General features: G+C 36.7%; 3 protein-coding genes across 5 annotated transcripts; 1 reads left to right on the top strand and 2 right to left on the bottom strand.

Annotated features, from left to right (window-relative positions):
• Nucleotides 1-201: 201 nt before the first annotated feature.
• Nucleotides 202-2,784, bottom strand: LOC117913783 (chlorophyllase-2, chloroplastic). Its single transcript, XM_034828821.1, has 2 exons — nucleotides 2,446-2,784; nucleotides 202-1,227 (listed from the first exon to the last, which is right to left on the bottom strand). The coding sequence occupies exons 1-2, from the start codon at nucleotides 2,737-2,739 to the stop codon at nucleotides 553-555; spliced, it is 969 nt and encodes a 322-aa protein (XP_034684712.1). The 5' UTR covers nucleotides 2,740-2,784; the 3' UTR covers nucleotides 202-552.
• A 3,705-nt stretch (nucleotides 2,785-6,489) lies between these two features.
• LOC117915391 (protein LIFEGUARD 4-like) lies at nucleotides 6,490-8,232 on the top strand. Its single transcript, XM_034830966.1, has 4 exons — nucleotides 6,490-6,865; nucleotides 6,957-7,070; nucleotides 7,464-7,621; nucleotides 7,715-8,232. The coding sequence occupies exons 1-4, from the start codon at nucleotides 6,616-6,618 to the stop codon at nucleotides 7,919-7,921; spliced, it is 729 nt and encodes a 242-aa protein (XP_034686857.1). The 5' UTR covers nucleotides 6,490-6,615; the 3' UTR covers nucleotides 7,922-8,232.
• Nucleotides 8,233-11,327: 3,095 nt separating this feature from the next.
• On the bottom strand, nucleotides 11,328-15,441 carry LOC117915125 (VAN3-binding protein-like). 3 transcript variants are annotated; one of them, XM_034830703.1, is made up of 7 exons: nucleotides 15,082-15,441; nucleotides 14,293-14,415; nucleotides 13,178-13,583; nucleotides 12,846-13,073; nucleotides 12,703-12,752; nucleotides 12,241-12,298; nucleotides 11,328-12,083 (listed from the first exon to the last, which is right to left on the bottom strand). In XM_034830703.1, exons 1-7 carry the CDS (start codon nucleotides 15,382-15,384, stop codon nucleotides 11,869-11,871), a joined length of 1,383 nt encoding a protein of 460 aa, XP_034686594.1. In that variant the 5' UTR covers nucleotides 15,385-15,441; the 3' UTR covers nucleotides 11,328-11,868. The 3 variants fall into 3 exon arrangements, with proteins under 3 accessions (XP_034686594.1, XP_034686593.1, XP_034686595.1); XM_034830702.1 differs by having other exon boundaries at nucleotides 14,293-14,418; nucleotides 15,082-15,440; XM_034830704.1 differs by lacking the exon at nucleotides 15,082-15,441 and adding an exon at nucleotides 14,514-14,833.
• Between the last annotated feature and the right edge of the window lie 7,653 nt (nucleotides 15,442-23,094).

The following is a 23,094-nucleotide window of genomic DNA, read 5'->3' as shown; positions in this document are numbered from 1 at the left end:
GATCTTAACAAACCAAAGAGAGAAAGGACATCAAGAGTGACTCTTGAAATTATGCACTAATTTAGATACTGATCACTGTTAGACACATAAATTATGTTGGTGATCAAGTATATAAATTCAACATGACAGTAGCAAAAACAAACAAACAAAGGAACAAACAAAAATTTCAGAACAAACACTTGAAAAGAAATGATGTCAGGATTGGCAATAGACAACCAAGTGGAACATTTACCATTGCTAGTCACAGGTGAAAGTGAAACCAGGAGCTCAACCATGAGCCTGGCCATCAATGGTCTAATAAAAATTTTCACCAAACACGGCATTATCACATTTCCAGTCAACCAAGCATCCAAACAGAGTCTATTTGCCCTGGCATTAGGGGAACACACCAATGATTTGATAGAAGTTGTGGCTAATGTTGGCATTAAGATATTGCCTGTTAAGCAGGCATCCGAATAAAGTTGGATCTTGCCTTGGAATTAGGGGAACAACTTTGGACATTCATAACATACTAGAAAAATACCCCCTATTGAAATCGAAACATTTAAAATTTCACACGAGAAACTCAACATTTTGAAGCTCCACTGGTGCAGTAGCATGCCCATCTCTAATGGAGATTAGACTGCTGTTATCGCCTTCCAAATAAGCTTTCATAAATGCAATCACAATGCCTCCAACAAACCTCCTCATGGGTTCTCTAGACTTCCCATTTTTACACAAACAATGTGTAGCTTTCCCTCTAATTCCATTAGTCTCATCGTCTAGCATGTCAAGATGGCCATAGTCCTTGGCAAGAAAATAACAAGCTGGTTCACGGCATTCTTTAAAGAAGTCCTCATGGTTTACGCCCTTGGGGGCACAAGGAGGGAACAGAGGGTTCCTTTTCACTTCACCCAAACCCGAACCAATTACCATCACTGCCATGTCTAGATCAAATGAATGAGGAACATAGGTGAGTACCGGTGGAGGGGTTTGTTTCCCTTTGTCCATTCCATCCACCGGGTCTATGCCTATCAAGGCTGAAAATTTCAGAGAAGTGGATGCTTTTCTCAGTGCTAGAGCAAAAGCAGTTTTGCCTCCACGACTATGGCCGGCAAGTCCTAGTTTGCTTAAATTTGGCCGAACATGGGGAGGAAGTAAGTCATGGAGTCCTTTGGATAACCAATTTGTTAAAGCAGCTGCGGACTTGATCTCTTCGCTTGAATCTGGTCCAGCCACAGTGTATAACTGTTGAATGAAAACAAGAAATAAGCTATACCCCAAACACAAAATACAAAATAGTACTAGTTCTCCTTCCCTCAGATCTGAGTTTGCATTTTGGGGAGGAGTTCACAATCAAAGCTACAACATGCTAAGAAGTCATCATACCCCCAAGAGTATACAATCAAAGTCATGCACTAGGCCATGGGAGAATGCTAATTTGCTTTGAAGTACTTAGAGAGAACAAAAAAATCGGTGGTCACATTGCTGCATCAGACTCCTAACTGCGACTTTGGCATGTGGCAAAGGCAGTAAACAAACCAATAGTTGCCAAATGAGACTAAAGATGATTTAGAAAGCCTATTCTTGTGTAAGCATGAACAAAGGTGTGATTCACAATTATATATGGATAATGCAAATGTAACTTTTGGTTTTTGAATCTGAGAACAAGGAGGAATTGGCGCCAACATCTGCTTCTAGTGAGTGGAAATAAGAATTATACCCAGCATGGGCTTCAACTAATGAACAACAAAACTAGAGTTTGTCTTGGGCTTTCAAATTCACATTCCAATCACCCCACTTTACATCATAAAAAAATGCTGGGTATTCATTTTTTGCTTTAAAGAGAACACTTGATAATTCATATGCTTTGTCTTTTTGGACAGGAAGGTTCAGTAAATTCCAAAATGGCTGTCATAGCAAGATGATGTGGCAGTGAACATATTGAAGGAGCCAAGGCTTCTGGTACAAGTTATTTCATTATTCAGACTTGGGAACTAAGGTCATCATAGGGACCATAACTTTTATGAGAAAGAAGAAAAGAAGAGATATTGGGAGGCTTCACAACCGACTTAATACACCTATCAACAGTGTCAAAATTAATGGGAATCATCCTTTGTAGCTACATATCCCCATCGCTCAAAAGTCATACAAATTAAAGATTAATCCTAAGATCATATACATTCACTGGTCAATTTGTAAAAACATTCCAATTCGATAGTTGGATTGAACTGTAGACTCAATGTTGGGATAAGGCGCAATCCCAATTATTGGGGACAGCAACAGGGCATCCAGTTTCAGTTTTCCAGTACAATAATAGAGTACAGAAGTGGGGTGGGAACTGGGAAGTTTGGAAAGGCAATGACACAAAATCAGAGCTGTTCATTAGAAGAAACATGTAATCACTAGATTAACAACAGAAACCTCATGTTAAATCAACATCAGATACAAGAGCAAATCACTTACCTGAGGAGCAAGAACAATGAAACCATGAGAGGCTATGTGTTGGATGAGCTGGGAGTAGAAAGAGTTATAGAGAAGATAACCATGAAGGAGGAGCAGCAGCGGGAACTCCCCTGCTTCAGAGGGCGTAGCAATCAAGAGTTGCAGTGGAGGGGGAACAGGAAGAGATGACTTGGTGGTGCAAGTGCCTGGTTCAGCTCTTAGAAGCACTGTGATGTGCTTTCCAATCTCAAAAACATTTGTAGCAGTGGTGGAACATGTAGAAGAAGACATGACCCCAGTTAAGTGTGAAGCCATTTTTCTATCTTGTATCTATTCTAAAGAAATTATCTCTCCACATGTGTGGACCTCATGGCCTCACTTTATGGGGAAGCTAGTGGATTTTGTGTTGGCTAGATATTTTATGCTGTGCTGAAACTTCTGGTGGATGGGCCTTGCGTTCAGTTCTGGGGCCAAAAAGGCCAAAAAGTTAAGAGTGAACTGGCATGGGCTAAATATTAAATGCCGCTACGGAGCTACTCAGGTTTTCCACTGGTTGGATGGGTTGAGTGAGTTGAGTTTTGGGTTGGACCACAGCCCTTTTCAGCAACATGACTTCCCTTCCAAGCGACTTATCATGGCTTCTTGGAACTCCTCCATCATAGCCATGAATCAGTGATGAGCCCAAGAATCTTTTCCTTAATGAATTTATCAAGCCCCTTCACCAAGCTACTTTGAATCTCGAGTTCATTGGCTGCCTCTTCCCCTCTAGCAGAGAGAGTGGTATCAAATTCACAAGGGCCTTACGCAACATACATCTCAATTTGGGAAACCCGCATTTGCAGTGCCTCTATGACACCACAACCCACCATCTTTTCTCTACAAATAGGCTCTGATATCAACTGTGAAACGCATGAAATTTGCCCTTAAATTTTTGGAGTCGTGCAAAGCTGAGAAACCCTCTAAGTCAAGGTTTTTCAGTCCTCATGAGATGTACAAGTAATAGCATACAACACACAATGTATAGAAAAAAAAAATAGCGAAGGCCTTCTCTAAACATAGTCCCACAAATTTCTTTCATGAGTTCATGTTGAAAAGGACCGGAACGGCATACTTCATGGAAGCATTACCTCTATTGTTCATGTGGAACATGTACCGCAGATAATTTTAATTCAAGAATATAAAGATAAAATAATTCATACAAAGGTATATGAGATTTTAATATGATTTAGTCAACCATACTTACATCCATTGAATGAAAGAATATTTTCACTATAGAGATTATTATAGAAAATAAAAACAAATACAAGTATTGTATTCTTAAAACATCTTATGTTTTCTCACTTTTTATATCTACACCTTGAATCATGAGTTCCCGTTATATTAGATGTCTCTCATTCTTTCTCACATTTCTATCTACCTCGTATATTTTTTACAAATACATCTCTATCTCATGACCTTTTCATAACAATATTTATGGAGATATTCCTAACAATATTTATTTATTTTATAACAAAATTTAATATTACAATAATAAATCAATATAAAAAATATTTTATACAATATTCTTTATAAAAAAAGAATCTTTACTAATTAGGAATTTGGAATATTTTTTAACAATCTCTACCTTGTACCAAATTTCATTAAATCAATCTTCCATCTCTCCATGACACAAGCTTTCTGTATCATATCCTCATGAGATAACAACTCACTTTCAACTAAAACTACTTTTGTATTCCTTTTGTTTGCTCGATTATCTTTGGCTCTTTCAGAGATCTTCATCTTAGGCTCTAATACTAGTTTGTTGTGCATGCAAAAGTTTGGCTATAAATAATGTTAATTTAAGAATATAAAGATAAAATAATTTACACAAAGGTACACAAAATTTTAATATAATTTGGTCGACCATGACTACATCGATCCACAAACAAGAGAGAATATTTCCATCATATCATAAAGAATATTTCAGAGAATAGAAACAAATACAACTGTTGTATTTCTGAAACATCTTATATTTCTCAACTCTTATATCTACATCCTAAATCACGAGCCTCTTACTCCACTAAGTGTCTCTTATTTTTCCTCATATCTTTATCCATTTCATAGAATCTTTTTAAATACATCTTAATTTTTTCTGACCTAAAATCCTAACATCCCTTATTCTATATGAGAATTTAATATTGCTATTATAAATAAACTTAGAAAGTATTTTATACAATATTCTTTATAAAAAAAATAAAAAAAAACTTTACTAATTAGGAATTTGGAACACTTTCCAACAACATCTACCCATATTTTAGGAATCAACCCACTAAGCCCATCCAAATTCAGGTAGTGGTTCATCTTATGGTTTCAATTATTTCTATTTGCCACAATAGTTGCATTGTTTGCATGTACTAATGCCACCTTTATCATACTCATAGCTCTCTTAGTCATGCCATTGTCTTAGGTTTTGTTGCACATTCATGTTATCTGTCTCATCTTTGTAGAGATTTGCTTAGCTCGTGTCATGTGTTTAGAAACCATCTCAATGTTGCATGGGTTTCCTCAAATGTCACATTTATATGCCAATAGTTGCCATGCTCTTAAGGGTTAACGATCTTTACTTTGTCTTTCACCAATGCTCAATGTTGTACTATGTTGAGCTCATGTGTGACAAGCACTCTCTTGGCCCACGTCTTTGTTGTAATATTGCCCATATATGCTAAGTTGTTTTCTTAGTCATGACTTTTTATTGTATTTTTGGTTCATTCATGTTAACCTTGTTAATTTCTTCCATCCAAGGAATGCCTAACTTATGTCATATTTCATAGTTGTACCCCATGATACTACACCCATGGATGCAACCACACTCATCGCATTGCACCAATATGTGTATGCTAATAAGGCTTACCATCACATCTTACTATTCATGTCCGAGACTCTATATCCTACCTTTAGAGTGGTATAGTCGTATCGTTCATGTTCTATCACCACCCTTAAAAAGAATTACCGGCCCCTTCCTCTCTTCTCTTACCCCTCCTTAAAAGAGATTTTTAATCATTTATTATTCTTATATGAAGAGATATCATAAGTGTTTCCAAAAACATAATGGATTTTCTTTAATCATATAGAATTTGGAAAAATATTCCACCACTTGGAACTACTTCTCAAGGCATCTTCTTTGAAGAAAAATCTCAACTCAACAAAGTCTCACACTTAATCAAGCTCCCCATGTGGTGACTTGCAAGTGCATGACTGCGTGATACTACCCTCAGGTCACCACCTACCACTTTGGCACATATGTCCTTGAACTAACATACGGCTTAGCCTCACAAGCATTCTTGCTGGTCATGTTATCTTTAACATGGCATGTCGTCCCATATGTCACAGGCACTCATGGGTTCAAAATGTCATCACATGAAGCCTTGGTCCTACATCAATATAGCCAATATACTAATAGCTAAAAAAAATTTTTCCAAAATGATAAATGGAATTTTGGGTCAAAATGGGTCATCCATCAAACAAAATGTAGGTTATGAGTAAAAGTAATGTTTAAAGTATCCATTTTTATTCTTTATTTTAAAAATAAGATTTGTTTAAAAATTAAAAACCATAGTTTCAAATATGATTTCTAGATATATAAAGTCATAATTTCAAAATGCGATCCCTACATTTGTACTAAAGCCCGTATTTTGAAGCCGTCACTTCTAAAAATTTTAAAACTAAAAAAAAAAAATACTTGTACCTCATTGAATGTTGTTTTAATGGGCATAAGGACGCTCAGAACTCAAACTAAAAGGCAAGTAAAAGACTTGATAGAGGACGTTGTGACTTCTTTCCTTGCTTGCAGAAAGATTCACGCCTAAAATAAAGTCCCATCCTCTCAAATCCCTGCAACAAACTCGTCTCACCAACACCCTTCACGCCATCCAACCTCACAATCAAATAAATGCATGATCACTCTTCTACGCGTTTAGCCTCTAAATTTAGAAATTTCTCCTCTCTTTCCTAGAATCCGCCACCCATAAATTCACACAACAAACCAAATCAAAATTTTACAACCATCTCCGAAATTTCACCTGAATTGAGGAAAGGGCGAGGAAAAGACTTTAAACCTTTTCCTCTCATCATCCTGTTATAATCAGAATCTGACCCTTTTCTCAGTTCCACCAAATTCATCGTCTCTTCATAGTTTTCTGAATTCCGGCAACAATGTCGCCAAAGAGAAGCAAAGGTGATATTGAAACGGGGGGTGAAGGCCACCTCTACCCCATGATGCTTGAGAGCCCGCCGATGCGTTGGGCTTTCATTCGAAAGGTTTATGCCATATTGTCCATGCAACTGCTTCTGACTGTCGTGGTTGCCGCCATTGTCGTCGTAGTCGATCCAATATCAGACTTCATGGTCCACAACAGGGCCGGCCTAGGCCTCTACCTATTCATTGTGGTCCTTTCGTTGATACGTATGTATCACCTTGCATGCTTGCTTTCGATGTTCTTACAATTTTATTTGGGAAATGTTCTCATTTTTATTCCTTTTTGCGAACGATATAGTCATGTGTGCACTGGCTGCTTTTCACAAACGTCATCCTGCGAATCTCATTCTTCTTGGGATGTTTACGCTCACCATGGCCTTCACCATGGGCTTGAGTTGTGCCTTCGTTAAAGGTAACAAAAACAAATGCTATAATCTTATCTTGGTTGTTTGAATCTTTATCTTTTCTGAGAAAAATTATTAAAGATTATATCTTTTTTACTTTTCGGAATGGATTTTTTATGATTCTTGTTCAAAATTCTATTCCCTTTCTTTCTTGTACTGAAAAAAAAATGATATCATCTAGTTTGGTTGCGTGTGTAGAAATCCCTTGGTATTTATACAAATGTGAGCCAAACCTTTTGTTTGGTTGCTGAGAAATGGTTGTTAGGCTTTGTCAATGTTAGGGAATGGGTACAGTGTTTGTCATTATTGAAAGTCATATTAAGCATTGGACATTGTTAAGAGTAAATAAATAAATAAAAAGCTTTGATGATGAATAATTTGTGGGGTTTTGCTACCAACAGGGAAGATTATTTTGGAGGCTGCAATTTTAACCAGTGTAGTGACCATTGGTCTGACCCTCTACACATTCTGGGCTGCAAAGAGAGGCCACGATTTCAGCTTTCTTGGGCCCTTTCTGTTTGCCTCCCTCCTGGTGCTCCTTGTTTTTAGCATGATTCAGGTTTGTGGGACTTTTTGAAGTTATTTTATTTGTTTTTTTCAATCCTTTTTAGCTCTCCTAAATTTGGAATTGGGAACCATTTTCAACAAACAGATGTTTTTCCCAATGGGAAAGTTGTCGACAATGATAATCGGGTGCTTGGGCGCGATCATATTCTCTGGATTCATCATATACGACACTGACAACATGATCAAGCGCTACGAATACGATGACTTCATCTGGGCTGCAGTTTCCCTTTACTTGGATATCCTCAATCTCTTCATTGCTCTCATTAATATCTTAACTGCTTCCGACAGCTAGAATCCTATTTTCTTCAATGTCTTTGCTTTGTATTGTATGTTCAGGGAGCTGGCCCATATCTGAGTCTGATTGATACCATGCATGCAAGCTCTTTGATTGCTCGTAGTTCCATGTACAGGCTTTCCAGATTTTTCACAGCTGGTACCAAGTACGAATAATGCCCTTTTCCTGTTTGCAAGAAGAGCAAATGTTAAGACTTTCGAAAGATTTTCAGATTTTGTGTTTCTTTGGCATGGTACTGCAAATTACAGGACTGGCTGAGAACTGTCCTTGAATTTTCACATGAGCATGCTATTGGATAAGTATGAGAAGCCATGGAATATTTTCAAATTTTTGAGCCTATTTTGTGTGATGTGATTTAAAATGAGTTTTCTATATTTAAAATTTCGTAACACTGTTTGTGTTGTTTCAGTACGGTTTAAATCTGTTTTTAAAAATATATAACATTATTTATGTTGTCTAAAAACGGTTTTTAAAAACAAATGTGAAACTTCTAAAAATAATTCAAATTTCACGTACTCATGATAAACAATAGTATTTATTATGCACTCATCGATTAAAGGTAGTACTTAGGATACAATTATCGATCAAAAATAGTATCTAAAGATGGTACCTATATCATTAAAATGTAGTATTTGAATAATCAAATATATTACATTTGACCAAAAAGTACATGAAATACTAATTATTTTTATATAATGGCTTGAAATTTGTATTTTATAAATTTGAGTTTTTATTTTATAATTTTTTTTATACGATCATATGGAAACACACTTTTTCTTAGTTAATTTTTAAAAAGAAAACCTAAATTTTTTTTAAATTTTTTTATAACCTTATTGTAATATCCTTGGGTGTGCTCATTTTTATTTAAAAATCATAAAAAGCAAATATAGTTCTATCTCCATCAAGTAAAGCAAAAAAATTTCAAATATGATGTATTTCTAAAATACACCTTTTTTTTTTCAAATGTTCTTTAGTTTTTCTAAAGTTTTTTACTAAACAAATTCCCCATACTTGATTTAAGATTTGCAGTTTATTCATTCGAAAAACAATTGAAAATATATAACTTTATGAAAAGAAGAATCTTGTGACTTTATATATACATATATACCAAAATTATTGTTTTTATTCTTCAATTTAAAAGCAATTTTAAAAACTGCTGCTTTATTTTCCTTTTGTTTTTAATGGAAAATGACTTGGAGAGGAAAAGGGGGTAGTGGGCTTGATGGGATTTTGTATTGTCTTGTAAAAATGTTGAGTTTAGCCGCCGCTCCCACCACAGACCAAAGGGGTAATGCTATATGAGTTTTGAAGAATGCATCAACACTAGTATCATAACATTTTGGTTTCAAAACCATTTGACAACAATTGCTCCTCTTGGTAGTTTCTTCACTCTAGGCGGATCAACAGAAAAATGTGTCCAGATATTTGTCCAAATAAACTTCTCTAATAGCTAAGTTAGCTTTGGGAAGTATTTTTTGTGAGGGGCTCCCTTCCACGTGTTCCTTTTTCAATCCGGACACCCTGACCATCTAATACAAGTATGCAACCCATCCAGATCACGACAAGTTCCATCTGACACCAAACATAAGAAGGTTCTTTCCCTTATAGGGCCAGACGGCAAGGGGAGGTCGGACCCCCAAACAGGTAGGACTGTCCAGTCAAATCTTCAAGACCCACTGGCACGCGTGATCATTCACGCCTGACATGTGAACGATTGATGGGACATCTTGTAGCCCTCAAGTTCATGTCAATTAATTACTGCACATAGCCCCAGACCATCAACAAGCTAAGGGGACACACAGCCACACAGTCTAAGCTCATGGCACATCAATTGATGGTATCTGCTAGCTACCCAAAACTGTGATGATTGTCCAACCGCCTACAGGACAATCATCATTATAAAAGAAACTCAAAGTGTCTAGTTAGTACTATAGTGGCATTCTCATCAGTACTATATGAACCCTCTAAAAAGCAAAAACAAGGTACGCGTATAAACGCTAATTCACTCTCCTCCACTAAACAGTATGAGTTATTCTTGTCTAACTTAAACTTCGGAGGGATATGCTTGGACCACCTATCCGAATATCTTTTTGTGCAAAAAAGGAATCCACCCAACTTCATTATTGCTAGGCGGTCCTATGAGAGACACAAAGAAGGAAGGAAGGTTGTCAGACTTCCATAAAACAGGACGGATCTTACTCCAATTGGTTTAGAATATTTTTGATATAAAGTTCTTGTACTAACTAGATTACATATCTTTCTCTTGATGGGGTTGTTCTCAAGGAAATCTCGTTACATTACTCGTCCTTATGATTTTCATTTATTGCAATTTTTATATTCAAGGTTCAATTACCGTTAGTAACTATCAATTATTTATGACATGCAAGTCAATCATGTAACGGTTGTTTGAATTGCGCAAAATACGTAACCATCCTATTTATAGCATCTAGCCGCCCATTCATATGCCTTTTGGATAACAAATCCCGGTCGGGTGTCATGCTGACCGGATGGACCACTTGGGTGCGGCTACCCGGATGATCACTGGTCTTGGTGCCCACAGTTTTCACAGGTTATGTTCTTCCCACATGAAGCTGCCATCACCATAATCTTATCAATGAGATACTCGTAAGTCTATTATCATCATTACCAATACCTTTACTCACTTTCGCTCTTCTTCCTACACATTCCACCACTAAAAATACGGCAACTTGAAATTGCACAAAACTGTTGGTGCCACAGTGCAACAATCACTAGAAGATTTTTCTTATCATGACTTGGGTTGATTAAAGATGCCTGCCAGAGTCCTTAAACGTGACAAATATCATGAAAAATTGCCCCAGCTGATGAATGCTGTATGGAACTACAGAAATTTCAGGAATTAGTTCAGTGATTGCTAGTGTAAAGGCGTTTCTCAAGCTGTAAGGCTGAGGAGGTCGACCAAAAGAACAGACACCTTGCGCCATACTTTCACCATCTAACTGTAACATCCATGGGACCTCAGGTACATAAAGGGCATCCAATTCTAACATCCATGGGACCTTAGGTACATAAAGAGGTGTAATTTGAACGGATTGATCTGACTCAACCTAATGTTTGGACTGGATAGGACAATTATTTTCAACTCTCGGGTTAGGTTTTTTAACTCGAACTTAATTTGGATAGGATCAAGGTTCAAACGGATTGATCTGACTCAACTTAATGTTTCGATTGGGTAGGACAATTATTTTCAACTCTTGGGTTAGGTTTTTTAACTCAAACTTAATGTGGGCAGGGTCGGGGTTCAAACAACTTGAGCATAACCCGAATTTGATTTAATTTCCATGTCATTCAATACATTCATTTGTGGAGAAGGGTCTGATCTTAGTATACAAAATTCAAAAAATTCCAGAAGCTCTTCATTTAATTAATCCAAACAATAATTTATTATATATAAAGTGCAAAGATTACAGATCAAGACAATTAGCGTTTCCACCTAATCAAAATGTTAAAGTAAGCCTAAAAATCTAGTAAAGGCAAAAAAACCACTCACATGAATCAACAAAGCACATAGGATTGGGCATGTCTTTATCTTCTGTATTATTCTTTCTCAAAATGGGATTCCTTTCTTCTCTTTTGACTGCCCCAGTCCAAGATACTCCTTTTCTTTCCCCAGCAGAGAAGCTTGAGACACATGGTGGTGTCCTTGCTTTGCGATCCACAACACTTTACTTTTCCAGTTCAAAATTAAGAACAAAATCCATGAACATATTCTCATCAAAATTAAAGAAACCCATTTGGATAACTTATCTTTAATTTCTGCTTTATACAGTAGAAACCCAAAAAACAAAAGAAAAAACACTGCCCCACCAAATTATACAACATCTGGTAAGTTCAAAGGGCCAGAAAACCTTTCCCCAATGTTTTTATCCAGTTTGTACCCCACTCATTTCTTCGCTTGAGAAATCTCAAACTCTATGTCTGTTGTTTCTTTCTCCAGCAACGGTGAGGAGCCGGGAAACACCGTGAGTCCATATATCATACTCCCGCTGGTTCCTGCACTCGAACTCTATAACTCCCCGCTGTATCGTCTTCAGTCCGAAGTATCGCCGGTGCTCCCCGCCCTCCAGTAGGTGGCGGCCAGGCCAAGCTGGCATATCTTTACAGACCTCCAACACCACGTCTGCAAATTCAAAAGAGAGGGGTATTAAAGATGATCCCTTTAGATCTTTTCCCTCTTTATGGCCAATTCCTTTCTCTAATCCCCAAATGGAAGAATAAGAGACCCACACCTCCATTTCCGTTCACATTATGAGAGAAAGACAAAAGTAATCACTTACTCTTTTTCTTTTTTGTGATGGTCCCAGCGACATGTCTGCTCTTCATCTTAAGCATCACCTGCACAAAAAGCCAGTTTTAAAAATTAAAGACTGCAATCAAAAGAATACCCGATTTGTTTGCTTTAGAAATTTAGCTTCCTGTCCTTTACATTGTGACAACAAAAACAAAACAAACTTCAGCTATTTGCATTTCACTTTTGACTTCCTGCACCATGCTTTGTGGAAATTCTGAATCCACCCAGATCAAATACCAAGCATTAAAAGTGGACCCAGACCCAGAAATTTATCTTCATGGTTATGGCGTTTACAGAGCAAGGAATATCATAATTGCAGGAACAGAGGATATCAGTGCAATCCAATAAAAGAAAGCAAAGTGAATGCATCAAAAGTAAACCCGAACAATTTGATCAAAATCAAAATGATCATTAGCTTGAATTAGAAGAATTCAAATACTACTCTCACCTGACCCATTCTGTTGATGTAAACTGAGACAACTTTCCAATGAAGATCGCCTGCATTATTAACCATAACACACATATGTATGAGAATTATGATTGTGAGAGGGAATTATACAAGTAATTCAGAATTAGATAAAATGATTATACCTTTTCGGGTGCGTTTGAGAAGTTCACAGCCTCTAGCAAGTAATTCTCTGCTGCAGATTCCTAGGAAGTTTTCTTCAGCAACGAGCTCACCACTGTAACTACTATTAGAATTACCATTGCTGCCGTTGCCACCACCAATTCCCATCCCCTTATCCACCGGAATTACTGCTGCTATATTCCAAACTTCCTTTAACGCCCTTGCCTTCAATGTGGCTGCCCCCCGAAGAGCTGCAGCCCCAACAAGGGCACTTCCGTCAGTCAACAAACTAACTGCCCAATTTTTTGAAAGCGACATGGTAGCCCATGGAAGCTTATTTTATTTTAAATTCTACCTGTGGCTGCGCCGGCCGTCAAGGTCATGATATCGCCGGCAGATCGAACATTGACGGCGGATCCGACCACCGAAGCGAGGTGTTCGCGCTCGGCGCCCATTGCCTCGGCGGCCTCCACGCACTGGGCAGCGACGAGAGTGGCGGCAGAGGCGACCGCCATGTCGGTCTTCGCCATCTGCTCGTCCTTTCCGGCTCCGGAGGAGGCAGCTGTGGCGGCTGCTATTGCGGCGATGGCAGCCGCCACTCCAGCGACAGAAACAGCGGCGTGGAGCTGGGCATTCTGGGCTCTAGTCTCCTCTTTCTTCTTCTCTTTGCGGTCCTTGAGCCATCTGCCGACGGTCTTGCCAGTGGTGGCTGCGGTGGCTGGTCTGTACTGGGTATTAACAGGGTTGTTGGAGCGGCAAAACTGCATTGAAGAATGTGTGTTGGTCATTGATGAAGCCAGGAGTGTGTCCTATTAGAATTAATGGATGTGATTAAAGCCTTAACAATTTCCAAATTGTACGGCCAGCTAACGCATCTTTGTTTCTTTGGTTCGTTAATTACGAGGGCGCAGAGTAGGTTTCTGCGCCCCGTGCGCACTCTAGCTCGCGGCGCATTTTGGGAAGAGCAGAGACTTCAGTCTCACTGATTTATGAAACCCTAAGGGGTCAAGCGTGGTACTACCGTAATTAGAAAATAAAAATGAGGCGAATCTTAAAGGGATTTGCAGTGACCATCCCGCCATCCTGAGCTATCACAGGGAGTAGAGGAAGAAGGAACATTATGATTCTATCAAACTGTGGAAGATTGGTCCATCGAAACCCAAGTCTTTGCTTCTTCCACTCTGGTACGAGTACAAGACAGTGACCATTTGGTGGAATAGGAAAAATGGGTGGTGGAAGTAGAGTTTCTCCAAGTTTCGATTCAGGGGTGGTGTAGCTTTTGCATTGGAGAAAGCGAAGCAACACTCATACTCTGTGGGGTGGGGTGCAATTAAAGGATGTTGGTTAGAGAGAAAGCTGAGATAATGCGCTCCTCCCCTTTTCCTGACTCACCCAAACGCCTGTTGGGAAATTCAACTTGGGTGTGAGATGCCGGCGGTGGCCGGGGGAAAAAGGGTGGTCAACACAAACCTTGAGATCGTCGATTTCAGAGGGAGAGACTGGGGGGCTGTCCGTTAAGGAGCCACAACTCTGAGTTCCGTTGAGGGGGCCACTGCTGTGTGAGAGACGGCCTGAAGTGCGCGGGGACACCTCCTGCTGTAACAGAGATGAAGAGTGTTAATGATGGAATGGAATGGTGATGATTAGCGCGAAGGATTTGTGGGTGAGTGTGATTATAATAATCATATTACTTGAAAACTGAGGACCCAATTCCAAATAAAGAAGAGGAAAATGAAAGCATGTAGGAGCAAAATTGCTGCAGAAGATATCATAATAATGGAGAGTATCACATCACATCCCTCTGTTAGTTTCAGTGATATCCAGTGTTTTTCTCATAAAATTGGCAGTTCAGAATATGGATGAAGATAAAAGACAAGATCCAAGTTGGGGGAGATTGTAGTGAATTTGACTCTCTAGAGTCGGCTTCAAGCGCAAACAGAAAGAAGAAAACCAAAGTGGAAAACAACAATTCAAGCAAGAATACAAAGTTAGACAACAAAACAAAACTAGAATCCATTGGAAGTTCGACTCCGCCTATTCCAGAAAATAAATAAATAAAATATTTTTATAAAAAAAGAAAAAGGAAAAAAAAAAAGTGGGGGGAAATCTCACAAGCCAGAAGCTAATCCAAGGAAAGGGAAAAGAGAGAGAGAGAGAGAGAGAGAGAGAGAGGAAACTGCTGAGAAAGAACAAAGTTGTTTCAGTCCCAATGGCAACCATTCACGTTGTATCCACACATGATCCATGATATCAACTCACCGACTGTGACATTATACGTTCCATAACGAGTTGGGAGGTCTCGGAAGATGCAAAGGAAAATGGGTTCCCAGAAATAGCCGCCTCCTCCAGCTCTCCGGCGATGTCCTCCGGTATGGCAAAGCCGCCGCCGCCACTCAACGTCTTGGAAAGCGCTTGCATCTGAGTAGGAGCCAGAGCCTTAGAAACTTCCAAAGCCGACACGCTCCAGGAGCGAGAGAGAAATTCCATGGGCTCACGAGGGGTCTCCGGCGGCCGAAAAAGGCCGGTATCCGATTTCCAAGGATCGCCGACGGTTTTGTCCATGGGGGGTTGGTGCGCAGGTTAAATTTTTGGGTAGGGGTCGCCGCTTTATAGAGGAAGACAAGAGGGAGTGACACCAGGCAGCTGATTTGTCAGTGTTGCTAGGCATTTATTATAGTCTTATTAAACAACACCAACAATAATAATAAATTTTCTAAAAATGAAAATAAAAAAATAGTAAATAAAACAATAGTTAATAGTTATAATTCATGGCGACACCATTTAGAAATCCGAACTAAAGAGGAAGTTACGCCACACGCGCTGCTGCAGATAGAGTTGGTTTTGAAATCCTACAAAAGTACAATCCAAGGAATAAGCTTCCCTTCCATTTCCCACCTTTACCCTCTCTCACTATAGTTTATTATTATTAATTCCACGTAGATTATTGCCACCTCATTTATTTATGTTACCTTCTCACTTCAACCTATCTTTTTACCATTTACTATAACAGCTCATCATAGTTAATATGCTTTGTTTGTTTGTGAATATGAGAAATTAAGTCCTCACCAGCTATACTTCTTATTTTTATTCTAAAAATTAAATAAATAAATAAATAATTCTATATATAAAAATATTTTAAAACATTAAAAATAAAAAAAAGTTCCAAAATACAACATGAAAAACCCTACTCATCCTCTAAATGGTTTGGTACTCTATCACACCAATATGAGAGGCCAAGTTCAAGCTAGGCCTTAGACCTGACCAACATTGTCCCATCCAATAATTAATTACATTTTTATTTATTGACTTAATTAAAATGATATGGAAAAGACAAATGGAACTTTTAAATTTTCTTTTACATCCTTTCACTTATCAGCTTTTAAATCTTCCCAATATTAGGGGATAATTTTTAGGGGGGTTGGGAAGAAACTAAAAGTGAAAAATAGAAGATAAATATCCAGCTGGGTAGGGTGCATTTATGATTTTATACGCTTTCTATGTTCTTTAAATAAAGGATGTTCTATGGACAAAAAGGACACCCTAAATAAAATAGGTTGCCCTGACATTAAAATTTCACATAAATTGCCTTTTCAAATAAGATGGGCGGTCTAAATTGTTCATACGATTGCATAAAAATAAATGAACCTAAATATGGACACTATTCAAATTCATAACCATTAGAAAATTTATTTATTCAAATTTATAAAAAATAAATGATTTTTTATAAGGTGACAATTATGTCCTCACATTTTATCCAAATATTTGTATATGTTTATATGATTAATATTTCAATAAAATATGTTTATAACCTAATTGATCTATTTATTTAAAAATAGATTTAAAATGAATCAAATATGAATTAAATGAATTAAAAATATAAATAGATTAATAGTAAGATTATTAAATGGGTTCATTTGAGTTAAATTTATGTTATATAAGTTGACTACAAAATTATCAATTTATTAGATAAGTTATACTAGTTTAAATGATTTTAATCCAAACTCATTTATACTCAATTCAAACTTACGAAAAGCGTATTAGATTCGTATCATTTATCGTTTCAAACTTTTCTATCCTTATCCATAACACATGATTTCTCATTTCCTCTCCTAGTTGAATAACCCTTTTATAGGTTCGTGCAAATCCTTTTTTAAGTAATATGTTTTTTCTCAAATTATGCTTATACATGGGTAGCGCAGTTTAATACCTCTTTTTATATATCATACCCATAAGCATTAAAAAATATATCATTTGTATAACACATGAAATAAATTATATACTTATTTTGTACTCATCATTTTAATACCTAAAAAAAAAGTTATTGATAAAATATGAACAGAGATTAGTCATAGGACAAAGATATTAAAAAAAAATCCAAAAGCCCTATTTATGTGGATAGTAGGGCAAGAAGGTTTTCTTTCTCGACTATCAAGGGTATGTAAAGAAGAAAAGTAAAAGAATTTGCTACAGGTTCCTAGAGACTGCCAGACCATTTTAGTATTTTACAACTTTGATATGTATATGATTCCTAGGAGCCAATTTAGCTAATACTAGCTTAGGAAAGGCGACATTACTTGAAATGTAAGCACCAATTGCTTAGTTGAGCTCTCCCACAATAGGGTCAAGGAATCAATCAAAGCAAATAAGGATACTTCCAATAAAAAAGACATATGAGAGTTTGCATTGGGTTAGTCGAAAATCAAAGTTTTTCATAAGTTGGTATAACTCTTGTTCATCGTGTGAATTCCTTTTAAGCTAAAAATGATACCTAGTATATTTTCAACGGGAATGCAATGATAATTTTTGTTTCAAAATTTTAAAATTTAAATTAATATGGATTCAAGTTATGGAAATAAGAAAAGTTTTTTTTTTTTTTTTGATTTTTTGTTTTTTAAATTGAAAAATATTGAGCATATTTATTATGAAGTTATTTGAAAAGGAAAAAATATTTAAATTTCTAAATTGTGGAAGTAATATGGAAACATTTTATGTATGGGATTTGTTTTCAAGAAATGTTGTAAAAGCAATTTCTACATGTGTGTCGCTACATTTAATTTCTAAGAGTGCCCGATGAAAAGTTATTTTTTATTGGGTGCATTTACTTTTTAAAAACAAATAATGTTCTCACCTTCGATGTAAAACAATTTTTTGAACATTTTGGAGCAAATATGTGTTTTTTGAGCAAAAATGATATGTTTTAAAAAAAATTACAAATTAATTCATCGTAACAAAATAATTTTCAAAATAGTAAATCTCAGCCACCAAGGTATTCATGTGACTTAATTTTTTTAAGTTTTTTTAAGGTATAAGACTATAGTTAGTAATTCCGGTTTTAATCATTAGAAAAAAAAAAAAAAAAACTGTAGTTATGAAGTAATTTTGTTATTTGGATATCCACTTATTTCAAGAATTATTTTAGAAGGAGATTTAGGGTTTACTTAACAACTATTTTCAAGAATAACTTTTTGTTTTCTAGAATAAAAAACTTGAAAAATATGTTTGACAATAAAAAAAAAACTGTTTTTATTTTTTATTTTTAAATAACATAAAATATTATATTTTTAGTTAACATCTTTTAGTTGATTTTACTTTTTTTTAAGAGTTGTTTTAAAAAAATATTTATTTAAATATATATAATGATTAAAAATAAAGTTTTAAATATAAAAATTATTTTTAAAATATATTAAAAAAATTAAAAAAAAAGTTTAAAACGGTTTAATTTTCTAAACAAACTTTTTGTTTTATAAAAATTAGAAAATAATATATTAAAAAATTGTTCTTAAAAACTATTAAAAAAAATAAAAATTGGAGTGACTAATATTTTCCATCCCTTGAGAGAGAAAAAAAATTGGGGTGGGGGGAGGAGAAAGGATTATAAATGAACTTCATAATTTCCTTTTCCATATGATAATAATTTTAAAAAATTCCCTTATTTTGGATAAAGATGACACCGTTGTCAAAATAAGTATAATAGTATTTATATGAAAGCTGTTGTCCTTTTTATCAAAAGACATGGTGGGGGTGTGGCATTAAAATTCCAATGGCCCAACAATTCTGGAATCGGAATGAGAAAGCTGACCAAATGCCTCAAAGTACCGTCACCGGGAATTGAAATTCCCTTCAGGAAAAAAAGAAAAAGGAAAAAAATTCTGACACAAAAAAAAAAAAGAAAAAAAGAAAAAAAGAAAAAAAAACCTACCACCAAGGCTTTGAAAATTTGTGTAAAATAATAAAATAAGTAAATGGAAAAAAGAATTATTTATTGATATGCGAAAAATTAGCATATGGTTGAAGAGAGGAGGAGTGAAAAATAGACTCAGTCGAAGGGGAGGGGGTGGAGCCGTGGAGGTGTGATTCGGGTGAACTGGATCCATCTGGAGAATTTAATGAATGGGCCACGTCGACGAAGAGTTGCCTTCCGAGGAGGTAATCCCTTCAATCATTGGGAGACATTTCTTCCACGTGTAAGCTAATCCTTCCTCTTTACCTTTTTTTCTTATTGGGTTGATGAAAGAATTTCTTTCGAAAATATTTTTAAAATAGGACTATGATTAACTTCTTAAAATAGCGTGAATGATATGTACTTGGTCATCCATAATGAACACTATACACTTCGATTCATGCCATGTATAGTAACGTTAGTCATCATTCGAATCATTTTCCCCTGTGAACAGGAGTTGGTGTTTGTGTGTTTATATAATATATTCTAAAAATATGAAAAATGTGGTTTTTTTTAATATTTAAAAAGTGAAAATTAATTACAAATTTACTTATTTTTAAATTATTTAATTTTATATTGATAAGTTAAAAATAAGTGAAATGAGATTAGGATTGTGAATAAATATAATTTCTTAATTTTAATTTTTAATTTCAACGTTTTTCCCGCCAAACATAGTTATAGTCTTCAACCTCGTCCCACAAAACAAAAAGACATCACCCCGGCTCTCACTCATGGCCACCTAAATTATTTGAATGGAAAATAATTCCCCATGTGGGCTAGTGGAACTGGAAGGAGACAAAAGAGAGGCGGATTCACATTCCAAATATCAAAGCCACGTTCCAAAGTTTATCGCCGTATCTGGTATCTCCCTTCCCCCATCTGACATGCCCAGCCATGTCAGATGGGTCCCTACAGCACAGCTTACATGGCTGCCATATAAGATTAAGAAAACATAAAGAAAGGGAAAACGTTTGGAACTGGTGAGTGGAGTGATTGTGTTGCTGTCCTGGTGAAGGCTCCGGCCAGAGGGGCACAGAGCCACAGGCCATGGCTGCCTGGGTCTGAGGCAGACAAGTACAGAGAGAAAGAGAGAGGGAGTCCTGACAAATTTGGTAGCAGATTCTAACAAGTACTGCCCCTTGTTTGGCAGAGAGTCCTTGGCGTGACTGGCAACCGTCATCATCTCCTTCATCAATCTCTTCCCCGCTCTCTTTCTCTCAGATCCCAAAAAAGCTTACTTATTTCTCTTCAATCCTTAATTCCCATATGCGAATTAAGGAGGCTCCATGTTCCCCTTATTTCACTTTCCATTTTTTCCCACATTCCCATATGCCTCTCTGGACAAAACTAATGGGGTTACGCTGATCCAATATTTTCGCATTTCTTTAATGTGGACAAGGCTCAGAAAGTGCCTTACATATGGTCAAATAAGTGGGGCTGTTCTAATCACTGCAGAATGTTTGTACTTTGTTCATCTCAATGCCAACACTTTGTTGCTTACCATAGCATAAAAACCCCCAAAAAATCATTTTGCTTCTGTAATATTCATGGGGAACCCAACATTTTAAATTGTGCCAAGGTCTCAAAACTTAATAAATTAAGCCAAGTTTGCTTCGAATAAACTAGTCTGTTTATAGGGGTCTGCGTCTCAATTATGATGTGAGCATGTATTAACTGCGGGCGTGTCTGCCGCATACATATCAGGGAATATCTTGAGTTGTTTCAATTTATATTCACAGTTCACCCTCCATTTCAGCTGAGAGGTGTGGATTCTCATTTTGTCTGCTGAGTCGTGAGGGTATTTCTTGAAATTTGGAAGTATTTCCCTTTTGAGGAAAGGGGGGAAGACTAAAAAAGTCGCAGCTGTTGACCATTTTGTAGAAATTAGACTTCAGAAAAATGGGGAAGTGGGCTGAGTGGAGATAGTTGCATGGGAAACTGAAGGAATAATGTCGCTATGTAATTGCTAGCTTTGAAAATTGTATTTTTCTTATATACATCTTTTTTTTTTCTTTTTAATCCTAATTTATGATTTTTTATTTTAATTCCTTTTGGGGACGAAATTGGACTCCACATCCAATAATAAATTGTGATGGTGACGCACCGGACCCATAAGGTTATCGCGAAGTCCCAGTTGGGTCGTGTCATTGACTCTCCCAATTTATGTAGACCCTTTCCATCTCTCCATGCTTTGGACTCATCCAAATTGATATCCTAACTGAAATTAATGGAGAGCATGATTTGTTCCTTTCCTTTCTTAACTCCTTGGCCAATTTCCACTTTAGGTGGTAATACTAGCTTCTCCTTAAAATCCCATCCATCAATGTATCAAATACAAAAAATACCCATCAATCCATATCAAAATTATTCTTATCTGCACATTATATTTATATAAAAAATTTTAAAAATTCAAACATGTACTAAATAATTAGTTTATTTTATGAAATATTTTAATATGATAAGAAAATATAACAGGTAATTATTTGATTTTCCGGCCAGTTTTTCTTTCTTTGTTTTAATTCTTGCAAAAAAGAAAATTTCAAAAGGGCAAAAAGAAAAGCATTTAGTTCGGAAAAGCTGTTTTTAAAATGCTAAGGTGAAATCAGAAGCAGTCATCCCAGGAATCAAAAAAGAAGCAGCTCGCAGGCTCTGGGCCTAAGCAACTTTAGCTTCCCACTGAGAGAGAGAGAGAGTGTTCTTTCACTTGATCCTTTCTCAGTTATTATTAAATAAACTTGCATGATAGGATACATGATTGGGAGAAATGTCTTGGCAGAAAATGGAGACATACAAAGTTTCAAAGTTGCAGTAAATGGGGAGGCTTCCTATTAAATATATGAGGAGACAAAGGGAGAGAGAAGGGGGGTGAGGAAAAAGAAAAGCAGAGATTAAAGTTTAAAGCAGGGGTGTGGATGGGTTGGTAGGACAGAAGAATCTCATTTTCATCATTAAACTCGATACTACGTGTACCTCTGCAAACCCTATGTCTCTAACCCTAAACTAAACCCCCTCTTAAATTAAACAAATATAAGTCTCCCTCTGAGCTTGTACTTCCACACTTAGCCACCACAGCGACCCCTCTCCCTATTCTGGCTTTGTCCCCATTCCCATGATTCCCATCTCTGGATTTACACTAATGATCCTTTTTGTTTTTGAGTGGCTCAGCTTTGTCGTCTTAGGGGCAAATTCCTCATGTTCTCCAGTAGTTTTTTTACCCGAAAGCTTGTCTAAGAAGGAAAAGATTATCCCAATGGGGGTCCTTTTCTGCCACTGATTATTGGTACTGGAGGTGATGGGGTTAATCGATTAGCAAAGAATCACAGAGACATGATAAGATGGGAAACAAAAGTATGTATAGGCGGAAGCTGAATTGGAGAGGAAAACGCCTCCACCAACTTCCAAGGTCATGGTGGGTGATGTGCACCGTCGAATTTGCTTCCCAGAATTCCATGTTTTGGAGAAAAGGTGGAGGACAGGGCAAGATCCACTATGTTTCGAGGTGGTGAAACCACCCTGCTATCCAATTCTTTCATCCTCTTCTTAATTTTCTATTCCATTCTCATTGGAATCTTTGATTATCACCACCACCGACTGACTAATGCTGCTGCCCTACAGGTCATATATGCTCGATGTACATGGAGAATGAGAGTGGGAAAATGACTCTACTAGAGATGATGACATGTCAACTTGCCCAACCCTATCATTTGAGCACATCTCTTATAACCTGGACCCAGTTTATAAATGAATCTTGCTTTGGCCATATCTAACAATCAACTTATTTCAATCCTGGGTCCACCTTCAAATTCATGGAATTTCATAAATTTTTCCTTTTTAAATGTGACATCGAATTCCACTACCATCGAATATCCTATCCGGAAATTAAACACGATTCCATGAATTCCTTGTCTATACGTTGAACCCAATCTAATTCATTCATCCCATAATCACATTCACAGACAATGAAAACTATTTGTCTCTCGCAGGTTGCATAGAAAATCGGATCAAATTCTTAGAATTCAAAAGTAATTTTCTTATTTGACCACTGGTCCATC

This window comes from Vitis riparia, chromosome 5, assembly GCF_004353265.1.
Source record: "Vitis riparia cultivar Riparia Gloire de Montpellier isolate 1030 chromosome 5, EGFV_Vit.rip_1.0, whole genome shotgun sequence".
Classification (NCBI taxonomy): domain Eukaryota; kingdom Viridiplantae; phylum Streptophyta; class Magnoliopsida; order Vitales; family Vitaceae; genus Vitis; species Vitis riparia.
The sequence above is the reverse complement of the archived record's forward strand: the minus strand, read 5'-3'. Positions and strand labels throughout refer to the sequence as shown.